Source organism: Panthera pardus, unplaced genomic scaffold (assembly GCF_024362965.1).
Source record: "Panthera pardus isolate Hobbes unplaced genomic scaffold, ASM2436296v1 HiC_scaffold_21, whole genome shotgun sequence".
In the NCBI taxonomy this organism is placed as follows: domain Eukaryota; kingdom Metazoa; phylum Chordata; class Mammalia; order Carnivora; family Felidae; genus Panthera; species Panthera pardus.
Window position 1 is genome coordinate 2457320 of NW_026526777.1, and position 22202 is coordinate 2479521.

General features: G+C 64.7%; 1 protein-coding gene and 1 long non-coding RNA gene across 9 annotated transcripts; one reads left to right on the plus strand and one right to left on the minus strand.

Moving 5' to 3' along the window:
• The first annotated feature begins 3279 nt into the window (after window positions 1-3279).
• On the plus strand, window positions 3280-20865 carry PEAR1 (platelet endothelial aggregation receptor 1). 8 transcript variants are annotated; one of them, XM_053908843.1, is made up of 25 exons: window positions 3280-3404; window positions 10244-10374; window positions 11189-11447; window positions 11704-11865; window positions 12042-12146; window positions 12414-12514; window positions 13142-13234; window positions 13472-13715; window positions 14358-14481; window positions 14660-14796; window positions 14869-15081; window positions 15345-15519; window positions 15601-15721; window positions 16454-16617; window positions 16714-16816; window positions 16950-17096; window positions 17302-17427; window positions 18080-18208; window positions 18299-18427; window positions 18580-18792; window positions 19013-19101; window positions 19211-19346; window positions 19522-19590; window positions 19694-19927; window positions 20392-20865. In XM_053908843.1, the coding sequence occupies exons 4-25, from the start codon at window positions 11765-11767 to the stop codon at window positions 20541-20543; spliced, it is 3105 nt and encodes a 1034-aa protein (XP_053764818.1). In that variant the 5' UTR covers window positions 3280-3404; window positions 10244-10374; window positions 11189-11447; window positions 11704-11764; the 3' UTR covers window positions 20544-20865. The 8 variants fall into 8 exon arrangements, with proteins under 8 accessions (XP_053764818.1, XP_053764817.1, XP_053764823.1 ...); XM_053908842.1 differs by having other exon boundaries at window positions 11720-11865; XM_053908848.1 differs by having other exon boundaries at window positions 11720-11865; window positions 14361-14481.
• On the minus strand, window positions 18792-22078 carry LOC128778804 (uncharacterized). The gene is made up of 4 exons (XR_008424516.1): window positions 21877-22078; window positions 21311-21446; window positions 19150-19467; window positions 18792-18906 (listed from the first exon to the last, which is right to left on the minus strand). It is a non-coding gene; the product is annotated as an uncharacterized LOC128778804 (long non-coding RNA).
• Between the last annotated feature and the right edge of the window lie 124 nt (window positions 22079-22202).

The following is a 22202-nucleotide window of genomic DNA, read 5'->3' on the forward strand; positions in this document are numbered from 1 at the left end:
CTTAAAAAAAATCAGGGTCCCTGGGTGGCTCAGCTGGTTAAGCGTCTGACTCTTGATTTCGGCTCAGGTCATGATCTCATGGTGCGCGGAATCGAGCCCCCGGTCTGGCTCAGCGCTGACAGCATGGAGTCGGCTTGGGATTCTCTCTTTCCCTCTCTTTCTGCCTCTCCCCCGCTGGCTCTCGGTCCCTAAATAAATAAATAGATAAATAAATAAATAAGCTTTTTAAAAAAGTCAGTGTTTGGGGTACCTGGGTTGGCTCAGTTGGTTAAGCATCCAATTCTTGATTTCTGCTCAAGTCATGATCTCAGGGTTTATGAGATCAAGCTGCACATTGAGCCTCCTGTCAGGCTCTGCACAACATGGAACCGGCTTGGGATTCTTTCTACCCCCCCCCCCCCCCGCCCGTCCTCTATTCACTCTCTCTCAAAATAAATAAATAATCCTTTTTAAAAAAAGGAAAAACAAAAACGAATAAGGACCTTGGACCTCCTGTTCCCTCTTGGGGGCATCCTTCCAGCCACAGGGCTGGCCCAGGAGGCCGAGCTGGGGTCCAGGGGGCTGGAGGAGCGTTCCCCAGGGTGGCTTACCACCGCTGGGACGTTTAAGGGGCCCTTACTTCCTGCCAGGCTCTGAGTCACTAAGGCAATTTCAGCCAATCCCCAGTCCTGAAAGCACTCAGTCTAGGCGAGGCAAGTTTAACTTTCTTGTGCAGGAGTGGGGAGGGAGAGACAGAGGTTGGACAGGGTCCCAGAGAAAGGGCCAGCGTCGTGCTGAACCTGACCGTGGAGGGAGCCGAGCACGTGCACAGGTGAGGGAGGGGGAGCGCAGGTCCCCCCACTGGTCCCTAGAGGGCGCTGCATCGGAAGACTTTCGAGGCCCCTCTGGCCTCGGACATGCTGCAACTCGAAGGTCCTGGGCCTCCGGACCCTGGAGCCGTGCGCTGGTTTCTGCTGCCCCCTGCTGGAGACTTTTGGTCTCCCACCCGCGAACGCGTCTCCGGCCCTTCCTTCCGCTCCTCGGGCAGCACCTGCCCACCCCTCCCCACTGCAAACCTCCGGGAGCGTCACATTGAGCACTTGCTAGGCTCCCTCAGATGCGAGTCTCTCGGGTAGAAAATATTCTCAAGACATATTTTTGACAGAGGACTTGAAACCAGAATACATAAAGGATTCATCACTGTGAAACCCCACAATCCCACCCAAAGTGGGGGGGGGGGGTGCAAGCTTGGCACGGGGCGCCTGGCTACAAGGATAGATGAGAACATGTTCGCACAAGACTTGTACACACGCGTTCAGAGCACCTTTACTCGCAGTAGCTCAAAACTGGAAAACCAAACGAGCCGGTCCCATCAACTGGGATGTGAGGATAAAGATAATCGTGGTACGTCCACACAGTGCGATGCCGCTTGGTGGGAAGGGGCGACGAACTATTGAAAAGCCTCCTGGTGCGTGGAGGAAGCCAGACATAAGCGCCTCAGTGTGGCGTGAGTCCGTGTACACGACCTTCGAGAACAAACAATTGCACAGTAACAGAAATCAGACGGGAGATGGCATAGAGCTGGGGTCGGGGGTGGGGCATTGTCTGCAAGAGTCCACGGGAAGTTTTGGGGGAGACAAAATGTTTAAAAAAACTATTCTGATTGGGGCGCCTGGCCGGGTGGAGCATGCAACTCTCGATCTCCGGGTGGTGAGTTCAAGCCCCAGCTTGCGTGTAGAGATTACTTAAAAAAAAATTATTTTGAGGGGCGCCTGGGGGACTCAGTTGGTTAAGCATCCACTTCAGCCCAGGTCATGATCTCACGGTTCATGGGTTCGAGCCCCGCATCCAGCTCTGTGCTGACAGCTCAGAGCCTGGACCCCGCTTGGAATTCTGGGTCTCCTTCTCTCTCTGCCCTTCCCCCCTCAAAAATAAACATTAAAACATTAAAAATAAGTAAAAATTAAAAAATACTTTGATTGGAGTGGTGGTCACACAGGTTAACCACATTTGTCAAAATTCATCGGACCACGACCTCACACCAGTGACTAAGCCTGACACCAAAGGACAGACAGTGTGTGCGGGTCCACTTACATGACGGCCCGGAGTGGTCACATCCACAGCCACGGAAAGTGGAAGAGCGGTAACCAGGGGCGGGGGGCGGGGGGAGTTGGGGACAGAGTCTGAGTTCGGAGTGATGAGAACCTTATGGAGATGGATGGTGGCTGCCCGATATGCATGAGCTTATGCCACCGAAATGTACGCTTTGAAATGGTTAAAGTGGTAAATTTTGTTATGTAGATTTCTCCATAATTAAAAAAAAATATCTTAAAAGGCATCATCGAACTGTACACTTTTGAGTGGGTCCATTTTTTTTTATTGTATGTCAGCTATACCCCAATAGAGCTGATTTTTAAAACTCTCCGAGGAGGGGTGTTCCTGCCTCGCTCGCCCTGAGCTATCTGGGCTCTTTCTGTGGCGGGCGGTGGTTTAGCCCGGATGCCGCGCGGCCGGCGGGGCCCAGAGCGCGGTTCAAATCCTGCTGCCGCCACGACTGCAGCCTAAGGCGCGGGCAGCTGTCTCATCCTGTAAGTGAAACCGACCTCGAGCTAGGGATTCGATGGCGCAGTACATCCAAAGGGCTAGCGAGGAGGAAAGCAAACGGTAGTTGTCACAAAAATGGTCGGTGTGGGCTCAGAGACGCCCGCGGTCCGGGGCCCTAAGAAGGGTGGGGTGCGGGTGCGCGCTGCGGCCGCCAGGTGGCGCCCGGCACCGGGCGGGCTCCGCGCTGGGGCGGCGGCTGGGCCGGGGGTCGCCGCGGCCCGGGTTGCTCGGGCGGAAGCGGAGGAGGGGACAGTGGGCTGCGGCCGGGCTCGGGTCCCGCGGTCGCCGGGCCGCCCAGGGAAGCTGCCCGCCGCAGACGGGCTCTTTGGCCCCCTGCACAGGCCCACTTTGCAGACTGGAAGGCTGGGGCGCGGGAGGCGGAGCAAGCCGGGGCCCTGCGGCAGCTGGGGAGGGCGGGGGTCCCGGGTCCGGGGACCCCGCCTCCCCACCCTGCCCGCTCCAGGCCAAGCTGCCACCCCGACCCCGCTCCCTCCGGCTCCCTCCGCCCGCCTGCCCCTCTCCTGGAGTTCCCAGCCCCCTCCCCCAGCTCGCCCCCCCCCCGCCGGCGCCCCCCAGCCCCCGCAGCGTCCTCGTCCCCCGCACCTCCCTCTCCTGGCGCCCGCAGCCTCCCTAGCCCGCTCCCCCCACCTCCTCCGCGCCCCCTCAACACTTCCTGCCCCGCGGGGGCCCGGGGGCCCGCCCCCTTCCTGCCCCGCCCCGCCCCGCGGGCCGCACGCCCCGCCTCCCCGCCGGCCCGCCAGCCGCTTCTGGACGCCCGGCGGTCCCCACCCCAGGCCGGCGACAGCCCGGGTCCGAGGCAGGTGAGTGACTGCGCGTCCCCGCCCGCTCCGCGACCCCCCACCCCCACCCCGGGGAAGGACTGCGGGTGCCCCTGCGCGAGGGTGGGGGCGGCGGAGGGGGCGAGGGCACTGGGGTCGCCCTCCCCGGGGGACTGCACGTAAGTGACCCGGAGCGACGTGTGGGGCCGGGCGCTCTCCCCAACCCGTGGCCCCCTCGGGGCTGGACGGAGAATGGGGTGCCGGCTCCTCTTCTTGGCCGAGGGGAGCCCCCAGATCTGGGAGTCCAGGCTGCTGGGGTTCTAGTTCACTCTGCCCCTTCCCGGCTGTGGGCCCTCTGTGCCTCAGTTTCTCGTGTCTAAGCGGGGAATCATAAGACACGGCGCCTACCACGGTTGTTGGGAGGCTCAGAGGAACAAAAACATGTCTCCTGCTCCGCTGGCGCCTGGTCTGGGCCATTGTTGGGGCTGGCGCCTCCCCGGGGAGGTTGGGGGGTGAGGGGAGGGCCAGGTGTGCGGCTCACAGCTTTGCCGGTTTTGAGCACAGAAGGTTGGCCAAAGGTCTCCAGCGTCTAGATCGTCGGAAAAGCCTGGCCTGGCAGATGATTTGAGGTGGCAGGCTGGGGAGGGGGCGGGGGTGGTCGGGCCCAGACAGGGGGACCCCCGGCGAGGCCAGCCGGCCGCCCCACCCCGTCTCCTGCCTCCAACTGGATTCTCACTCTCCTGTCCTGACCTTTTATGAGTGGCCTCTCCCGAGGCTGCTGCGCTGTGACCCTAGTCCCCAGGGATGGGAACAGCCTGTACTGGCCCCGAGGTTCCCAGGCTCAGCCAGACCTCCTCTCCAGGCGGGATTGGGCAAGGGGTCAGCTGTCACCCCTGGCCTCAGCGGGGGCTGGGCAGGGGAGTGGTGCGCACAGGGAGCGGTTCTCTGAACACCACGCCAGCCCAATGCATGACGGAGTGCCTGTGCGTGTGCACATGTGAACCAAGGGTGGGGGCCGCAGTCCTGTCTCCTGTCATCTGTCCCCTGCTGCTCCTCTCCCAGTCCTGAGGCCTCCTGAAGTCTATGGCGCACTCACCAGTGCAGCGAGGGCTGGCCACCTGGGAGCTGGGTGGGAGGCCAGGCCTGCCTCTCTGTCCCCCGCTCTTCACCGGGAGGTGAAACCCAGCACTGGCATCGGTGCCTTCACTCCTGCCTGACCCCGCTCCCTATCAGACTTTCCCAGAAGAGGAAACTGACTCTCCAGGCAGTCCACGAATCGAATGGGTCGGAAACCTGGATAGAGATAGAGGTCGCTGGGCTGCTGTCTGCCTCCCTACCGCTGCCACCACAGCAGCTGCTGGGGAGGGGTGCTGGGGAGGGGTGCTGGGGAGGGTGCTGGGGAGGGGTGCTGGGGAGGGTGCTGGGGAGGGGTGCTGGGGAGGGTGCTGGGGAGGGGTGCTGGGGAGGGTGCTGGGGAGGGGTGCTGGGGAGGGTGCTGGGGAGGGGTGCTGGGGAGGGTGCTGGGGAGGGGTGCTAGGGAGGGTGCTGGGGAGGGTGCGGGGGAGGGGTGCTGGGGCCGGGCTGCTCCTCCACCACTGTGCTCCCCAGCCTCTCCTCTGAGTGGCCTTGGAAGCATTGAGTAAGAGTCTCCCTGGAGGCAGGAGGGGCTGGCCATCGGCTCGGGGAGGGTGTCCGCACCACTCCTGGCTCACAATCGGGCAGGGAGAAGCCAGCAGGAGGAAGGGGAGACGGGGAAGGAGAGACAAAGACAAAAACAGAGCTAGGAGGAGACAAAAATACGGAAACAGAGGCAAAGGCTGAGGCTTCTGCAAACGAGAACCGGAGGGGAGAAAGGGCAGACTTAGGGAAACGGAGAACACACCTAGAGAAGGAGCAGAAAGGGGGTGGAGACAGGAGAAGCAGGGTCAGAAGACCAAAGAGAAATCATAGGGGAGGCGGTAAAGGGGCAGCACAGGCTTCAGGGTTTGATTGACCTGGTCCAGGCCCCTGCTCTGCCGTCGCTTGGCTGTGTGACGGGGGCAAGTTACTTAACTTCTCTGGGATGTTCCTTTATCTGTAAAATGGGAAGCATAATAGGACCTACGTTTTGGGACTGCCGAGAGAATGGAGAGAGGTCATCTAGCCCAGAGCGCACATTTAATCTGGGCTGGTCATTGCTCTTACAGCCCCCACGCGTGCAGGTGGAGGTCTCCAGAGAGAAATGGCGTGTAGGGAGCTCTGGGACATGGGGCCTCCTGGGTCCCCTCTCCCACCTCTGCCCCACCCCCACGTAAGGCATGGGGGGCGCCCAGTCCTTCTGTTTCAGAGGGGGTGTGCGGATGGACAGTGAGGGGCATTGTCCTGGGGTCCCGAGGCCCATGGTACAAGGTTAGGGTCCAGCTGTGTGGGCACATCCCCTGCTCTCCAGGCGACTCAGTGCCCCGCACGACTGTGCACTCATCCCTTAGGAACTCAGAGGCCGGCGGTCAGGAGGGCAGGTCCGGAGCCGCCTTCCCCTCTGTAAGGGTGGAGGCTCCTTCTGGACCTCAGTTTCTGGCATCTTGCCAATCCTGGGTTTCGACGGCCCTGGAAGGGGGGACCAGTTCTTCCGGCCGGTGAGCCGGGTTGAAGCCGCGGCCTCTGAACACCTCTCCCTCAGCCCCCGAGCCCCACAAAGTCAGGTCAGGGCTTGCTGGAGTCAGAAGGGGGCTCGGGCTTTATTGGGCCATCCCCTCTGTCAGGTGCGGAAAAGCGCCCTGACCCCACGGAGCTCCATTCCAGTGGGGAAGACTGACCTTCATAAGAACAGAAGGAGTGGGGCATGGGGGCTGTGAGGGTACATCGGGGCAGCCTGACCACTAACAGCCCCAGAGGAATAAGACTGAGGGTGCCCCAGCCTGGTGGGGCAGCCAGAGCACAGGCCCGCAGCCCCAACGCTGATCCCTGATGGGTCCGTCAGACCTGAAGGTTTCCAGGGTCTGCGAACTCCTGGGATGGCCTGGCTTAGTCCCACATGCCCCCGGAGGAGGGACACGGTGCTGAGCCCTTGGCTGGGGCCTGGGGAGTGCTGGTCCGTGTCCGTGTGGAGCTGGCCTCCGGTGTGGCGGCGGCGAGAGCAACCCAGGGCTCCTCTGGGCCAGGGGGGTCTGTGGTGGCTGGGCTGAGGGCTTGCAGGAGGGCCCGAGGGCGGGAGGAGTGTATGAAGCGTGTAGCCACTGAGGGGGCATCCTGGGAGAGGCTGTGAGGATGGGCCCCCGGTGGGCCTGGCTCCTGGTGCCCTTTCGTGTGGTGTGGGGAGCCACAGAGGGCTCTGGAGAGGGGCAGTGGCCGGAGCAGGGCTGTGCTTTCTGAGGGTGTCTGGCGGTGGCAGTGAGTGGGTGGGCCGGTGCTTTGTTCTTTGAAGCAGATCCTAATTCCCTTGTTGCCTCTGATGCCCGAGACCCCCACGTCCGCCTGTGGCTGCAGAGCGTGGCCGCCGGCACCCACGGGTGGTGGCAGGGGCCCGGACCACACTGGCGCCGGCCTCCGGCAGGCACGCGATGCGTGCTTGGTGATTCAGAATCCCTGCAGTTTCCCTATTTCCTGATGAGTAAACAGGTCGGGCTGAGGACCCTCTAGCTTCTGTTTCCTGAGCCACAGAGAACACCAGCCCGGCCCCTCACCCCTGCCCCCTTCCCGCCCGGCCTCTGGCTCACACACAGGCTTCCTGTCCCTCCATCCGGCAGACATTCCTGGCTGCAAAAGGCCTGGCTGGGTGCGGGAGGGGCTGGGCGCTCGCGTGTGCAGGCGTGTGCACGTGCGCGGACGTGGAGAGAGCGGCCCAGGCTGCTGGAGCTGGGTCAGGGTGCGTCCCTGCGTGGAGAGGGAGGGAGGACTCTTCCGACTGGGGTCTAGCTGCCGAGTGGGGAGGACTAAGTGACCCTGTCTCCATGGCAAAGACAGATTTGGAAATGGAACAGAGAGAGAGAGACGGGGAAGGAGACAGACAGACAAGGGAGACACAGGGCAAGGCAGCCCCGGGCACAAGCTAAGACACTCGGCCTGGTGAGCCAAGTGCGGCCGGAGTTCGCCTCCCGCGCCACACCTGAGGATGCATTCCCTAGTGCAGTGAACACACTGCACGACTGTGCTGTACCTGACGGCCTTGACATAGGAAAGGAAGGAGAGAGACAGAAAGACACAGACCAAGAAACTGATGGAGGAAGAAAAAAAAAAAAGGCAGAAAGCAAAGAGTTTTTGATGAGGAACAAGACAGAAACGAAAAGAGGCAGAGAGCCTAGAACGTGGGGGGTTCTGTTTCTGCACCAGCACAGGTCCTCTGAGCTGCTTCTGGTCTGAGGCTCTGTTCCAGGGCGGTCACGGGAACTAGCAGTCCCAGCCCTCACTGCACCCTGTGAGATGTGGGGGTTATTCTCCCATTTTACAGATGGGGAAATGGAGGCTGGAGGCCCACGGGGCTCGAGCGATGTGCTCGAAAGTGACAACTTGTAAGCCCTAGAACCTTTGGATTCCAAGATGAGAGGGAGGACAGAGAGACGGAGAGGAGAGGAGGGGCCACTGGGACCCAGCGAGGCGCTGGAGGTGGTGCTCAGGCTGGGGGCTGGGGGGAAGCAGAACCCAGGCGGTCCAACTCATCAGCCGCCTTTGGCTTCAAGACATACCTGGCGGGCAGCCCGTGGTTCTGAGGGATCAGGTTTTGTGGGGGGTCTGGCCCCTCCCCACCCCCACTTCCCTTCTCTGTGCCAGCAGCTAAGGCCCCATTCCCGGATCATCCTGGGGGTTCTTCAGAAAAAAAAAAACAAACGGAAAACAAGAAACAGCTTTTCTTGGAACTAATGCTCAAAGGGCCAAGGGCGCCAAGGGCAGTGGGGACGGGGATGGGCTCAGGAGACCCGGGACCCCGGCCGCCATCCTGGTGACGGCGAACGTAACTCCTGTATTAATCCTGGGGACAGCCCTACAAAGGGAAGTGCTATCATCCCCATTTTACAGACCAGGGAACTGAGAGCTGGCGTTCATGCCCAGCTCAGAGGGCGTCCTTCGCTGCCCCACCTCCTGGAGAAGAGCTCTGAGGAAGCCCTCCTGCTCTCTGCCTCCTACAGAAACGGATCCCCTCCTGCCCACCGGGAGCTCGGACCCAGAGTCATTTCCCTCCTGCTAAGGGGGCCGGGGCACCAGGAGGGCAGGGCTCCCCACCAGAGGGAACCCGGCTGCGGCTGGGGGCTGGGGGCTGGGGGCCGGGGCCTGGCCCGGGGCCCAGCTGCCTTGCATCTCGAGGTGGAGGAGAGAAGACTGACTGCGAACGCATCCCGGTTCCCACGCCTCTGGTCTGTCCTTGTGGCAGCTCCCCGCTCTGCCTCCCCCCCCCCCCGCCCCCTCCCGGCTCCCCCTCTGCATAACTGAGGCTGTTACACAGAGATGCAAAGCCCCTGGGATTCCCGGGTGGGCCTGGTTGATGGGAAGCGTGGTTGGGGTGGGGAGGCTGCCGCACTCTGGGTCTCTGCTCCTGCTGGCTGTGTGGCCCCGGGTGGGGGACTTACCCGCCCTGTGTCCTCACCTGTAGAGGGGGCACTGCACCCACCACCGTGGATTTCATACGCAGCTCCCTGCCTTTCTCCACGCAGTAGATGATGCCTTCTTGTGAGGGCAGGTGGGGGCCTACAGGGAGGGGGAATGGGGCGCCCTCAGCGACCGCAGTGTGGGCCCCGGGGCAGGACGGGGCCGGACGGGACTCAGAGCTGTCTGGTTCAAACCCCCCGGAGGGGAGTGTGTGCAGGCACATGGGCCCCGATGCTGGTGGGCCCGGGGGTGTTAGGAAAGGACAGGCCAGGGCCTCAATTTCCCCAGCCCCTTGGGGACAAAGTCTCAGATGGAAACAAGCTGGGGGACCAGGCTGGGGCTCTGGACTCCTGGTCAGGCCTGTGTTCCTTCCCTCCTCAGGGGCTGAGGTCCCTCAGGCCAACGGCTTCTCCTCCCTGCCGGGATCCCCCACCCTCCCTCCCTGCGGACCACCCACTGGTGGTGGACCCCACCCGGGCTCCAGTCCCACTGCTGACCAGCTGGGGCCTCCTCTGCATTCCGGGGAACCGAGGCCCTCTGGGAAAACAATCTCCCCCACCCCTGCAGCCAGCTAATCTCTGGTTGTCAGGGCCCAGCTCTCCTCATGCCCCCCCTGCCCACCTCCTGAAGGCCTCAGGTGAGCCATTTCCTCTAGAAGTTGGTCTGGGAGGCAGTGACTGTCCACAGGGCTCTGACCTGTCTCCACGGGGTAGGTCCCACTGCAGCCTTGAGCTCTGGCGACAGATCCAGGAGAGGGGGTCCCTGTGGGGCTGGATGTGAGGCTCACCCAGGGGCCAGGGTGATGACCTGAATCCATTCAGACTGAGCCCCAGTGAGGACAGCGAGGGTCCAGGGAGAGGGCAGCGTGGAGAAGACCTTGGGGTGGAGAGGGGGGATGTGTGAGGGCTCGGGGCCCTGCCAAGGGAGGGCCAGGCAGGGAGGGGTCAGCTGGGTGCTGACAGGGATGGGCCTGGAGGTGGGCCCCACACCTGGGAAGGTGGCCGGTGCAGGGCAGGGTGGAGGGGATAGTTTGGGGGTGGCGGGAGAAGGGACGATGTGGGGGGTGCCCTGGGACAGACCGGTGACCCCGTCTGAAGGACACTTCCGACTGGCCAGGCTCTCTGAGGACAGGCTGTTTCCTCTGAAGCCCTTCAGAGGGGGACCACGGTGCTCAGCTCAGAGACAACCTAACAGAAAGAGGCTTCTGGCCCTGCCCCCTGCACCCCACCTTCTGAATTCAGGGTGTCGGGAAGGGGAGCCCATGACCCTGCTCTCCTCCCCCACATCACACATTCTAGCCAGGCTCTATTTCCTGTTTTCAGGCTCCATATCCTGAGCGCTGGGATCCCCCAGGACGCTCCCTGGCCCCCCCAGGCCCCTGGGCCCAGGGCCTAGCCGCCCTGCCCCTTGGCTCAGCTGAGCTTCTCAGGCTGCAGGAGGCCATAGAGGCCTGGTGAGTTACTGGAGGACCGAGGATGGTTGGGGGAGCACAGAGAAGGCTAGGGGTGGACACGTGCCCCGGGGGAGCGGTGACAGGGCCACCAGCCAGAGGACCAAAGGGAGGAAAGCCCGTGGGCCAGCAGGCGGTATGGGGGGGCGGGGGGGGGGGGAGACACAGTGGGAGGCATTTTGGGGCCGAAGCAGAGGGCAGCATGGGGTTAAGTCAGGGAGCACCTCTCTCACTCAGACCTGGAGGGCTGGAGCGCTGCCGCCCCGGGGACCCTGGGAGCGTGTGGGTGGGGGGCATGGGGTGGGGCCAGGCAGCAGGCATTCCAGAGATACTCAGGGGGGCCAGGGGCCAGCAACCATGGCCTTTCTCTCTTCTCGGGAAAATTATAAGCAGATGTGGGCGCCTCGGGGAGGCAGAGAGCAAGGAGCCAGGACAAGTTGTAGGAACACTGAACCCAGAATCTGAAACCGGCTGCGGGGGCGGCCGCTCAGGAGCTCAGCCCCTCCTGAGCTCAGGAGCCAGAACAGACCCTGCTGAGGTCCTGACCTGCTTCCCACCCACTGGGCGAGGCCGGGTTGGAGGGGGCGGAGAGGAGCTGTTTCCAGATGGCCGATGGGGTGGCCAGAGGGAGGTGGGGGCTTCTTCTGTCCGAGGCCAGGTTGGGGATGTCCTCGGGCAGTAGTCCCCAGAGCTGGGTACGGAGGTGCCCTGGCCAGGGTTTAACAGGTGCCTCTGGCGGGTGCGGATGAGGCTGCCCCTGGTCTGTGGTGTTGGCCCATGTCCCCCATGGAAGTAATTCCCCGAGCCTGATTTCTAGCTCCTGATGTGTCCTCTGTGAGTGGGGAGCTGGGCAGAGACGCGCACAGTTGGCTCCCGCGAGCCCGGCCGAGCAGGTGCCTGCACACCCGTGGTCAGGAGGGGCCTCCTTCAGCGCCACCCGGTCCCGCCCCAGCCCCGCGCCTCCTGCGGCCGCTCTCCACCTGCACACATGCGGGCCGGGAAGCCCCCCACTTGAGGCGGCCGACTCCCTTCCGGAACCTTGGCTGTTGGAAAGTCCTTCCTCCAGCTGAGCCCAGGTGGGCCTCCCCCGTGACTTCCCTGCTGGCCCCGGTCTCTCACCTTGGTACCAATGTCAAAGTGCCCTGGGCTGGGGTTCAAAGATACCAGATAGGATCCCCATCCCGGGAAGAGGCACCGGCTGGTGGTGTGTGAGTGAAGGGTGCTGGGAGGGCAGCGGGGGGGGGGGGGGGGCGCATGGTCTGCAGGGAAGGAGGGGTGACGAGAAGAGAAGAGAAGAGAAGGCAGGGGGACAAGAGGCAGCCGCTTCTGCAGACACTTGGTTCTCCAGGCTGTGGCTCTGCGCCGGTCCCCCGCTCTGCACCTGGCCTCTGCGATGCCACCAGCTCTGCGTGCCCTCCTTCTCCTGGGCCTGGGCCTGCGGCTGGCTGGAGCCCTCAACCCCAGTGACCCCAACACCTGCAGCTTCTGGGAAAGGTGAGGGGTGCCTGCTCCCCGGGTCTCCTCCTCCTCTCCTTCCCAGCCTCCCTGCCCCTCTGCAGCCCTCCCCTCCCTCCTGGTTCTGCTCTCTGCTCCTCCAGGCCCCCCTGACTCTGGCTCTGACCCCGTCCTGTCCTTAACCACCCCCCCCGCCCCTCCTCCCCGTCCTGCAGCTTCACCACCACCACCAAGGAGTCTCACTCCCGCCCCTTCAGCCTGCTCCCCTCGGAGCCCTGCGACCGGCCCTGGGAGAGCCCCCACACCTGCCCCCGGCCCACGTGAGTGCCCACCCCGCCCCGCACACCCTCATTCTCTCCTCGGAGACTCGGAGGCAGAGGCACTCAAGGCGTGGCTTGGGGAGGCTGGCGTGGGGTGCGCCGCGGGGCCGGGTGGGGGGCCTGGGGGGAACGCTCCTTCTGTGCTCCCCCGGCCCAGAGCGGCGAGCGAGCGGTGCCCCTGCTCTCCCCGTGCCACGTGGTGGGCGGGGGCGGGGCGGGGGACAGCCCGCAGCAGGGGGCTGAGGGCCGCCTCTCGGTCTCCGCTAGGGTTGTCTACAGGACGGTGTACCGCCAGGTGGTGAAGACGGACCACCGGAAGCGACTCCAGTGCTGCCGGGGCTTCTATGAGAGCAGCGGGATCTGTGTCCGTGAGTCCTGGGGGGCCGTGGGGGGCCTCGTCCCCCCCTGCCGCCCCGGGTGTGTCCCCGGGACGGCAGCCACCACTTGCTGCCTGTGTCTCCAGCTGACCCCGTGTGTCTCCCGCCCCCTCTCTCTGAGCCCTGGGGCAGCCTCTCTCAGTCTCTCTGTCACTGTGGGTCTGGGTCCATCGCTATCTCTTCTCATCCCTGTCTGTTGCCGTGTGTCTCTGACTTGTCACTGCCCAGTCTCTCCTGCACCCCCAAACTCTTGCCCCCCCCAGTCCTGCCTAACCCCCACCCACCCCACCCCCTCTGCACAGCATCCATGTCTGGTCCCTACCTGAGGAGCCCCTGTCCCTTTTCCCAGCAAGGTGCTTGGAGAATGTGACAGAGAGGGGCTGGGGAGCCTTGAGTTCTGAGCCTCTGTCGAGTCCTGGCCCCCTGTCTTCTGCGTCTCAGAGGCAGAAAAATGCTAGTGCTTCTGGGGAGAGTCAGCCTGCCCCCCCCCCCCCCGCCGCCGCCCCGGGGCAGAAAAGGATGGGAGGGAGGAGTGTCACCCAGCAACGCCCCCACAAGAGGAGGATGGGCGGGTGGGGGCAGGGGAAGCACAACCCCCTCCCTGCATCTCTGCCCCAGCGCTCTGTGACCAGGAGTGCGTCCATGGCCGCTGTGTGGCACCCAATCAGTGCCAGTGTGTGCAGAACTGGAGGGGTGACGACTGTTCCAGTGGTGAGTAGCCGGTGACCGCAGGTCCCAGGACCCTGGGCGGCGCCCTCCTTACCGCCCACGGGTGCTCACGCCCCGGGACAGTCACCCACAGGAGCCCCATAGCCGCCACAGCCCTTTCGGGAGGGGGGGTGCTACAGGGCACGGGTGTGGGGGGCTGGGGGACAGAGCCCAGGGCTGAGTGGAGGCTAGGGAGGGGTGAGACCCCTGGTGACTCCCTTCTACCCTCCCCGCCCCCAGGGTGTGCCCCAGGAGTGTGGGGGCTGCAGTGTGACAAGCCCTGTCACTGTGGCAACGGCAGCTCCTGTGACCCCAAGAGTGGAGCGTGCTCCTGCCCCCCCGGCCTGCAGCCCCCACGCTGCCTGGAGCCCTGCTCCCCGGGCCACTATGGTCCCGCCTGCCAGTTCCACTGCCTGTGCCACGGAGCACCCTGTGACCCCCAGACCGGAGCCTGCTTCTGCCCCCCAGAGAGGACTGGGGCCAGGTGCATCATGGGGTCGCAGCCACAGGGCCCCACGAGCATACAGAGGGATCCGAGGGGACTCAGGCTCCCAAACGGGACGGGATGCAGAGGCCAAGGTCCTTGGCCCAGCTCTGCCGCCTGCTAGCTGAGCGACCTTGAGCAGATCGACCCCTCATGGGCCTGTGCCTGTCTGTGGAGCGGGAACAGTGTCCTCCACCCGGGAGGCTTGCTGTGAAGACAGCCCGAGCCTGTGTGTGTGCGAACATGTTGTGAGGTGGGGCTGACACAGGGTCCCAGGCGGCCTGTCGGCCTCTCGCAAGGAGGTGGAGGCAGAGTGGGGGGATGTGCACCAGGCGGAGGTCAAGAAGGGTCCGGCCTCACAGAGGAGCCGGGAGGGGAGCCGTCCGGGGGCCGGGAGCAGAGGTGCTGGGGGGGTGGGGGGAGTGCACAGGCTGTTCCCCTTCCCATCTGGCCGTGCTGGCTGTCCCCACCACTTCTCTCCTCCTGGAAACCTTTGCTTTCTGACTCCTGCAGTCCCCAGCAGGGACCAGAGCCGGGAGTTCAGGACTTGCCCCGGGAGAGGCGTGCAGGCGGCCAGCCCTGGGAGGCCCAGCCGGGGCGCGGGCTGCTTGTGTGCACACTGACCTCGACCGCTTTACCCAGCAGCTGTGAGATACCCTGTGTCCGGGGCACCGTCGGCTTCTTCTGCCCCAGCACCTATCCTTGCCACAACGGGGGCGTCTTCCAGGCCTCCCAGGGCTCCTGCAGCTGCCCGCATGGGTGGATGGTAGGCTGGGGCGGGGGTATGGGGTGGTTCTGGGCAGGACTGGGAGGAGGATGCCTGGGAAGGGGGTGGGCTCTGGGGACCCTGCGGAGGTTTGAAGTGGGGGGGGGGGTATGAAGGGGCCCTGTGCCCAGGGGGAGTGGCGGGCACCCAGGGCTCTGTCCACCTTCTGCCTCTCCAGGGCATCATCTGCTCCCTGCCCTGCCTCGAGGGCTTCCACGGACCCAACTGCTCCCAAGAGTGTCGCTGTCACAATGGTGGCCTCTGCGACCGCTTCACTGGGCAGTGTCGCTGCGCTCCGGGCTACACGGGGGATCGGTGAGTGGCTTCGGCGAGGGCGGGGGCTGGGCGGGGGTGGGCGCCGCCGGGGCTCACTCGGCCGGCGCCCAGGTGCCGTGAGGAGTGCCCCGTGGGCCGCTTCGGGCAGGACTGTGCGGAGACGTGCGACTGCGCGCCCGGCGCCCGCTGCTTCCCGGCCAACGGCGCGTGTCTGTGCGAACACGGCTTCACCGGGGACCGCTGCACCGAGCGCCTCTGCCCCGACGGCCGCTACGGCCTCAGCTGCCAGGAGCCGTGCACCTGCGACCCCGAGCACAGCCTCAGGTGCGCCGCGGGGCCCGCGCTCACGGGTGCCGAGGCTGGGGCGGGCCATGCCCCAGGGCGGGACCGATGTCGCAGAAGGCAGAGGGAGGGGCCTCGGGGACGGGGGCGGGGGCGCGCTCGGAACGCCCCCCGCCCCCGGTTCCGCGAAGCCCCGCGCGCGCTGCGCGGAGGGGCCGGGGGGGGGGGGTGCAGTCGGGGGTGGGGGGCCGGGCGCGGACCCCGCAGCTCTGACGGCGCCTCCCCTCCCGCCCCTCCCGCCGCAGCTGCCACCCGATGAGCGGGGAGTGCGCGTGCCTGCCGGGCTGGGCCGGCCTGCACTGCAACGAGAGCTGCCCGCAGGACACGCACGGGCCCGGCTGCCAGGAGCACTGCCTCTGCCTGCACGGCGGCGTGTGCCAGCCCGACAGCGGCCGGTGCCGCTGTGCGCCCGGCTACACGGTGAGGCGCGGCCCGGCGGGGCCCCGGGGGCGCGGGGCGGCGGAGCCGGGCCGCTCGCTCACAGTCCGGCCCCGCTTTCAGGGCCCGCACTGCGCCAGCCTCTGCCCGCCTGACACTTACGGAGTCAACTGCTCCGCGCGCTGCTCCTGCCACAACGCCCTGGCTTGCTCGCCCATCGACGGCGCCTGCGTCTGCAAGGAGGGTGAGGGCGTGGGGTGTCCGGGGAGGGGCGACGTGGGGGCGGGCTCACGGGAGAGAAGGCGGGCCCAGCGCAGGGGCGGGCCCGGGGCGGGGGCGGGCCCGGGGAAGGCGCGAGGCTGCAGGGTGAGGGCGGCGCCCCTGGGTAGCAGCAGCTGGACGGTGGGAAAGTAGCCAGCCTACTTCCTTCCTGGAATATCCACTTTGCTTTTCTTCAACCACAAAAATCCTGCTTGCGCTTAAAGGCCCAGGCCAGAAGGCCCCTCTCGGCGAGCATTCCTCACCCTCTGTCATCTAGAACCGCGCGATGGCAGGGCCAGGAGGGACTTCTGAGACCTACCCGGGTGGCCCGTTGGCCACTTCTAGGCTGGATTCTAACACGGATGTGTTTTATTTGGGCGGTTCTCTGTTATGTTTAACCAACCTCCGGTCTGCAGTCGCCTGCCCTCCCCGTAGTCTGCCGCGTGATCTGTGTAACTCATTTAGTTACCTGGTGGGGCCTGTAAGCACTTGGGTCGCCGCCAGCTCCCCTCATTCTGCAGCAGAGGCAGGCCCCAGAAGGGGGTGGCTCGCCGCCGGCGGCCGCTCTGCCTCTGTCCAGCTTCTACCAGTGTATACGCCGGTTCCCCCAGCCCACCCCCGGCTCGGAGCCCAGAGCCTGGCACGGCTGAGGCCTGGTGTGTGCTACCCCGGGAGGGCTGGAGCCCTAGGCCTACCTGCAGGGCCCTTCTTCCAGGTTGGCAGCCTGGTAACTGCTCTGTGCCCTGCTTACCTGGAACCTGGGGCTTCGGTTGCAACGCCAGCTGCCAGTGCGCCCATGAGGCAGCCTGCAGCCCCCAGACCGGGGCCTGTACCTGCACCCCTGGGTGGCAGGGGGACCACTGCCAGCTCCCGTGCCCGGTAAGCACTCAACAGCCTGTCTGTCCAGGGAATGGCGGGTCGCAGCCTCCTCCCTGCCAGCTGACTGGCCTGCCCCCACCCCACCCCCTCTCCAAGAAGGGACAGTTCGGTGAAGGCTGTGCCAGTCGCTGTGACTGTGACCATGCTGACGGCTGTGACCCTGTTCACGGACGCTGCCGGTGCCAGGCTGGCTGGACAGGTGAGCATTCTAGGTGTCCAGGCCCCAGGCCCACAGCGGAGTTGGGGGATGCATCCTAAGTAAGTGTGTCCAGAAGAGCCCCTGTGGACACCGGGGGCCCAGGCTGGGCTCACCCTACCCTTCTCTCCCACAGGCACCCGCTGCCACCTGCCCTGCCCCGAAGGCTTCTGGGGGGCAAACTGCAGTAACACCTGCTCTTGCAAGAATGGGGGCACCTGCATCCCCGAGAACGGCAATTGCGTGTGCGCGCCTGGGTTCCGAGGCCCCTCCTGCCAGAGATGTGAGGCCCCCCCCTCCTTCCCCCACCTGGGGCCTGTAAGCACTTGGGCGGTGCTTACGGCAGTAGGGGGCGGTGCAACATCGGATGCCGGAAGCCCCGCCCCCACTACCCCGCTCCAGTGGGAGGGAGGGAGGGAGAGAGTGGGTCGAGGGCCGGCGGAGGGTTCTCCCCTGCCCCCCCAGTCACCGCCAGTCTCTCCCCGCAGCCTGCCAGCCTGGCCGCTATGGCAAACGCTGTGTGTCCTGCAAGTGTGGTAACCGCTCCTCCTGCCATCCCTCGAATGGGACCTGCTACTGTCTGGCTGGCTGGACGGGCCCCGACTGCTCCCAGCGTACGTGCTGGCCTGTGTGGGGGAGTGCGTGTGTGTGCTGAGAGGCGGGCTGAGGGCCAGAGGCTCCTGTTCCCCTGCTGCGGGCGTAAAAGCCTCTGCACCCACTTGGATTCGGTAACTTATGTAAACAACGCAAACAGATCCATAGCGGGTGTCCCCTCCACGCCGGGTCCTGTTCCACGTGCTCAGGGAACACCCACCCTTCTGCACGGACTCCTGGGAAGGGCATTACTCGACCAGGCGCGGGGTGGGGGGGGACCCCAAGCTCGGTTTTGGGCACGTGCTTTTATCCCCTCTGCGCTTTTCAATTTATATTTATTTGTATGTGGCTTCCTCCCCCCATAAATATATAAAGAACATCACGGAAAAGGTTAGTCCCCCAAACCACAGACAGCAAGTGTTGGAAACGGGAAATGAGGAGCTGTGGCCACAAGAAAGGCTGGGTGCAGGCGTGGCGGTGGGCGAGGGGCATATCTAGGGGAAGAGTTTCCCATAGGATGCGGTCCCGGTGACTCATCGGTGTGCGGCTGCGGTTCAAAAACTTGGTGTCCCCGGGAGACCAAGGCTGAGAAGATTTCAGGGAGCTGGGGGCTGAGAGTTCATCCAGACGGGGGTGGCCTGCCCCACCGGACAGCCACCTTGTCTCCTGCAGCGTGCCCTCTAGGACACTGGGGAGCCAACTGCGCCCAGCCCTGCCAGTGCCGCCAGGGGGGGGCCTGCCACCCCCAGGATGGGAGCTGTTTCTGTCCCCCAGGCTGGACTGGATACCTCTGCTTAGAAGGTACCCAGAGAAGGGAAACTCCCGCCCCGCCCCCAAGCCCAAGGCGGATCTGGGTCCCTCAACCCCACCGCCTCCTTGCCTGTCCCGCAGGCTGCTCTCCGGGGATGTTCGGTGCCAACTGCTCCCAGTCCTGCCAGTGTGGTCCTGGAGAGAGGTGCCACCCGGAGACGGGAGCCTGTGTGTGTCCCCCGGGGCACAGCGGCGCCCCCTGCAGGATTGGTGAGTTCTCCTGTTGGCCCCGATGGTCCCCAGGGCACCAGGACCCGGTCCCCTCATGGGCCCTGCCCCCCTCCCGGGGCCTGTCCTGTGCAGGCACCCCAAGCTCACGGGCAGAGCCAAGACTGTGCTGAGCGGCCACCCCATCCCCCTAGGAAGCCAGGAGCCCTTCACCATGATGCCTGCCTCTCCGGTGGCCTATAACTCGCTGGGGGCAGTGATTGGCATCGCGGTGCTGGGGTCCCTGGTGGTGGCCCTGCTGGCACTGTTCGTCGGCTACCGCCATTGGCAAAAAGGCAAGGCACACCAACACCTGGCCGTGGCCTACAGCAGCGGGCGGCTGGATGGCTCTGAGTACGTCATGCCAGGTGAGCTGGCCCGGGGGCGGGGGACACGACGTGGGGCTGGCGTGTGGGCTCCGGGCGGATGGGGTGCGGGGCTCCCGTGTCCCTCCCTGGACCCGGAAGAGGCGAAGCGGGGAGCTGGAGGGGAGAAGAGAGGTCAGATCTGCCGGGACAGAACAACTGTCTCGGGCCCGGGCCTCTCGCTGACCGGCCAGGTCACGACGCGCCCCGTCTGTTCGCGCAGATGTCCCTCCCAGCTACAGCCACTACTACTCCAACCCCAGCTACCACACCCTGTCACAGTGCTCACCGAAACCCCCACCCCCGAACAAGGTCAGTGCTGGGGGAGGGAAGGCACCGCGGTTGGGGGGGGATGCACACCTACTTCTCTGGAAAGCTCCATCCTTGTGTGTTCTCTCCCCCTTCCGCCCCTCCCCATCAGCTTCCGGGCAGTCAGCTCTTCGGCAGCCTGCAGGTCCCTGAGCGGCCAGGGGGGGCCCACGGGCAGGATAACCACAGCACCCTGCCTGCGGACTGGAAGCACCGCCGGGAGCCCCCTGCAGGGCCTCTGGACAGGGGTAGGAGCCTGGAGGCCAAGGCGTCTGGAGAGGGGGGCTTGTGTGGCCCAGCACCCCGCTCCCTCAGAGCCTGTGTGTCCGCAGAAGGGTCCTGGGCTCTGGTTCCGGGGCAGGTGGGAGCCTGGGGAGGAGCGCGGGGTCTGACTGCTCATTGCCTCCCTCTCCCCCTGCACAGGCAGCGGCCGCCTGAGCTACAGCCACAGCTACCGTAGCAGCGACGGCCCAGGCCCGTTCTCTGGTAAAGGTACGGGTGCAGGGGTGAGGCAGGAGGCCGAGCTGGGGTTTGGGCGCCAGTGCGCCCACAGAGCCTGACTCCTTTCCCCTCTCCTTGGGGCCCATCTCCGAAGAGGGGCTGGGGGCCAGCGTGGCTTCCCTGAGCAGCGAAAACCCCTACGCCACCATCCGGGACCTGCCCAGCCTCCTCGGGGGCCTCCGGGAGAGCAGCTATGTGGAGATGAAAGGCCCCCCCTCAGGGTCTCCCCCCAGGCAGCCCCCTCCACTCCGAGACGGCCAGAGGCGGCGACACCCCCAGCCACAGAGAGACAGTGGCACCTATGAACGGCCCAGCCCTCTGACCTATGGTGAGTCCCCCTTCTCCGCTGGGGCAGGGGCTACAGGGAAGCAGGACAAGGGAGGGAGAAAGAAGGGTCGGGGGGAGAGAGCACAGAGTGGGCCCGGTGCAGCACCAAGAGCGTGGACTTCGGGGTCAGACTGGGCTCGCACAGGCATCACGTCTGGGAAGTCACGTTGCCTCCGAGGGCCTGTGAGTGGTGGCCGGCCTCCCAGGGCTGAGGATTTGAAATGGTCCGACAGCACCTGACTTGTGGCATTGGTACCCAGAAAAGAGGGGAACAAGGCTGGGGACAAAGTGTCCTCATAACCTATGAGGTGGGCAGGTCAAGGTGGCCTCCCCCCGATGGCAGCTGAGAAGATACACAGACTGGCACCGTCCGTCGTCTGTCTGTGGGCAGGAGGGGCTGGGGAGGGGAGGCGAGGGGTGAGGAGGGAGGAGCCACCTCCCGCCCTGTCCCTTCTCTGTCCCCAGATGGAGACTCTGTGGGCTGCCAGCCCCCACTGCCTCCGGGCCTGCCCCCTGGCCACTACGACTCCCCAAAGAACAGCCACATCCCTGGACACTATGACTTGCCCCCAGTACGGCATCCCCCGTCACCCCCAGTTCGGCGCCAGGACCGCTGAGGGGTCGGGGTGGTGCGCAGAGGCCAGTACCTGTCCTTCGCGGCCCAGGGCTGGGGGCAGAGCCTGCTGTACCCTGCCAGGAGCGGGGAGAGGACCGGCAGGCCGTGAACGTGAACACGCCTGACAGAGGAAGCGAATGTCCGGGACACCGGGGCCTGGATCCCGGGTTCCATCGTGGGAGACACCGGTCAGCAGGAGGCCTGCCTTCCCTTTTGTACGTTTCGCAACCTGCTGCTCCCCAGGGCCCCAAGGCCTTTGTACATAAACTGGTGGGTTGAATGTTGCTGGAAAACTCTGATTTCAGATTAATGTCAAAAATGTATATTGGGCTCCTTTTCTGCGCACTCCCAGGCTGTGTGTGTGTGTGTGTGTGTGTGTGTGTGTGTGTGTTCAGAGGGCCTCCAGGCACACACCCTGTCTGGGGCACACACTGTGCAGTCGAGGGGCAGCCCAAACTCCGCGAACTCCAGCAACAGCCTAACTGGCCTCCTTGCACACTGGCACCTGTTCCAACCGGCTGCTCAGAATAGACAGTGGCTAGTTACCTGTGTGTGGACGTCTTCGTGGGTGCCCCATGGCTCTTGGGCCAGACTCAGAACTGTCACAGGCCTTAGGGGCTCTGCTGGCCTGGCCTGTCTTCAGCCTCACCTTGAACTGTATTCACTGTCACTCCGTTCTAGTCACCCTGGGCTCTAGATCCACCTACCAGCTACACTTCTTCCTACCCCGGGGACTTTGCACATCCGGTGCTCTTGTCTTCCGCTCACCTGTTAGCTGCTACTTGTCCCTCACGTCCGGTCCTCAGGGAAGCGCCTCTCTTGCTCCCCTCTGTTGTGTAGCACTGATTCCAGCTGTGTTCATCCGCCGGATACCTGCAGAAGGTCCTCAGGGTACCAGTCCTCCCTGTAATGTGGTGTTTGTGGGATCATTTGATTAATCTCTGCCTCCCCCCTCCCCCCCCCCCCCACTGTAGGCTCCCTGGAGGCAGGGATCACGTAATGTGCTCAACATCAGTTCCCCTTGGCATACAGTAGGCACTCAATAAATGTTCCCCAAAGGGCGAGCGGCTAAGTGAGCTGAAAGCACCAGTGGTAAGTGCCATTAAGTAGGCAGCCTGCGAACTGAGCTGAGGGGCGGCACATGTGGGCCGCTTCCCGGAAGAGCGGCACGTGCACAGGGCGGCACAGGAGGTCGGCGCCAAGGCTCCCAGGCGGGGAGGTGCTGGCAGTGGCAGGGGGGAGCAGAGCTGGGTGGGCTGCGGAGGCTGGAGGCGGGAAAGCAGCAGGGAGAGGGGAGGCTCACAAGGGCTGTGGAACCGCGGGGGCTAGGCGACCTGAGGACTTTGAATCCAAGACTTCTGAGAAGCGAGATCCGCCTCGTGACCTCATTAGCGGACCCACTAGCTGCCCCCAGTTCCCAGAGGCTAACCACACGGGGGGTCGGGAATAGAAACCCAGCGCCACGCCTTTTCCATCAGGAGCCCTCTCCTTACAGGAGAGGAGGGCGCACCCCAGAAAGTGGGTCTGCCCCCACCCGACCCTCCCTTCCTAGATTCCGCTGACTGCCGCATCCCGGCTCTCCGGGACGCAACTTCCCGAGTGACTTTGGATGCCCCGCCCACCTCCGTCCCGGCCCCGCCTCTTCCCACCCCCCTCCCGC

Bases quoted from the DNA above. Each gene is read 5' to 3' on its own strand.
- PEAR1 (XM_053908843.1), top strand. From the start codon at position 11,765: ATGCCACCAGCTCTGCGTGCCCTCCTTCTCCTGGGCCTGGGCCTGCGG. The intron at 11,866-12,041 runs GTGAGGGGTGCC...CCCGTCCTGCAG, and splicing joins ACCTGCAGCTTCTGGGAAAG to CTTCACCACCACCACCAAGG. The intron at 18,209-18,298 runs GTACCCAGAGAA...CCTGTCCCGCAG, and splicing joins TGGATACCTCTGCTTAGAAG to GCTGCTCTCCGGGGATGTTC.